Source organism: Pteropus vampyrus, unplaced genomic scaffold (assembly GCF_000151845.1).
Source record: "Pteropus vampyrus isolate Shadow unplaced genomic scaffold, Pvam_2.0 Scaffold199, whole genome shotgun sequence".
NCBI lineage: Eukaryota > Metazoa > Chordata > Mammalia > Chiroptera > Pteropodidae > Pteropus > Pteropus vampyrus.
The window spans coordinates 2,703,322-2,705,172 of record NW_011888980.1 but is presented as its reverse complement, the minus strand read 5'-3'; the positions used below and the strand labels follow the sequence as shown (position 1 = coordinate 2,705,172).

Sequence of the window (1,851 nt, the reverse complement as noted above, 5' to 3'; positions counted from 1 at the left end):
TGTCCTACCTCAGGTGTATATAGAAATATGTATGTGTGTGTATGTATGTATATATTATATAGACTTTCTATCAGATAGACCTAGGAAAATCCGGGCCTTTCCCAGGAATGGAGGATTGATGGGGCAGGGGCAGTATCTGGGCCATAAGTGACCTGCTCAAATATCACCAAATAAGAAGGATGGTGAAGTTGTCCCTAAGAAATAGACCAGTTCTCGTTTGTTTGCTGTACCCAGTTCTCGTTTGTTTGCTGTACCCATTATTCTCCTTATACTTCTGACACTCATCTTGGCTCTTTGGCCTCTGGTTTTATACTCAAGCCCCTGCCTTAGGCCTTGCTAGCTTGCTTGCTTTTTTCTTTCTCTCCTTTTTTTTTTAGGTTTATAATTTATTTAGTCATGAAAAGAACTGATGAGAAGGGAAAGGGAAATGGCTGCTGCGTAGGGGAATATGCTGCATATCTTGGTTGTGGTTCTTTGGCTCCTTGAAGGAATTGCAACTACTAATGACACTCCACACTGGTAGGTCTTGAGAGAGAGTAGGGAAAATAGCCAAATTCTGACTGAGCCACTCCCCTGACATACTTAGCGCTTACACCAGCACCTTGGAAAAAATGACACTAACAATCTCTGTACTTCTGATCAATCTTCCTCCTTGTTTTAACCAGAGATTAGGATCTCTGTCTCCTCTTTGTTGATCTCAGATCTCCGCAGGGCTCTCCAGGTGCACATTCTTAGTATTCAGGCACCAAATGAGACGCTGTCTCTACCTGCTATGCCCTACAGGGTCCATTCTAGCCCGGTTAGTCAATATTTATTTGGAGGAGAGCTTTAGATGAGGTGGACACCATAGATTCTTTGTTACAAAAATAGCTTTCTATCAGAGAAGGGAGGAAGGAGGCTCAAGTTCATCAAAGGTTTATTTTATCATAAAGCATCTCTGAATATCTGAAGGTTAAATGACATCACCATGTGATTCTTTGAAAATATGATTCTTTTCAGAAAAACAATTCATGGATCTAAGGGATCTGGAATGGAAATATTATAAGGGGCTTGTGAAGTGGAAGCGTAAAACTTCAGATTCATTTATACACATACAATATGACAGTGAGAAGAGATTTGTAGAGAGCCGGGAGATGCCTGATGTTATTTTCCCCCCTCTAGTTTGTAAGTCTTTGGTCATTTATCCTCAAATTGATTATCCAAAAAATAGAACTACTACTTCTTAAATGGATATGTAGTCTATTCAAGTATTTTGGATGTGGATTTTGCTTTTGAGAACACTGAATTTATACACAAAAAGTAAAGAAGCCAAGGTTCCATGGAACATAGAAATTGAGTTCATACAATATGCATGTAAGGTCCAAAATTAAACCATTATGTGGAGTAAAAGATCCAAAGTGATCTGCTAATATAAGACCTGTGAAACCCATCTAGACCAAGGCTTTTCATATGAAAAGCAAGGGTGTATATGAAGAACTTCCGAATGAGAATAGCTCTTAAAAATGTTTTAAACACATGAAAAAAATCCACCAACATAAAAAATAGTTGGCAAATTCAACAAATAGAAGAATTAACACTTGAGAACATAGAGATCAACCTGAGAACTTAAAAATAACATATTAATGGCTCAAAGATGAGAAAGTCGCATCTATGGAACAGGAACGGGAAGATTTGAAAAAGAACAGATTTGAAATCTTGGAAGTGAAAAATATAATCATTTAAAATAGAAGACAAATGATAATAACCATCAATTAATTATCTCAATGATATACTGGATGTATCTGAAGAGAGAGGATTAATGAGTTGGAAGGTAGCACTGAGAGCGAAGCTTCTCCATCACAGCACAGTAAG

At 37.7% G+C, this 1,851-nt stretch overlaps 1 protein-coding gene across 1 annotated transcript in view; it reads left to right on the top strand.

Moving 5' to 3' along the window:
* Positions 1–1,241, top strand: part of CUNH9orf153 (chromosome unknown C9orf153 homolog) — a 32,083-nt gene extending 30,842 nt beyond the window's left edge. The window contains exon 5 of the mRNA XM_011372082.2: positions 1,000–1,241. Coding sequence (XP_011370384.2) covers positions 1,000–1,226 — 227 coding nt within the window. The 3' untranslated portion in view covers positions 1,227–1,241. The remainder of the gene's footprint in view (positions 1–999) is intronic.
* The last annotated feature ends 610 nt before the right edge of the window (positions 1,242–1,851 follow it).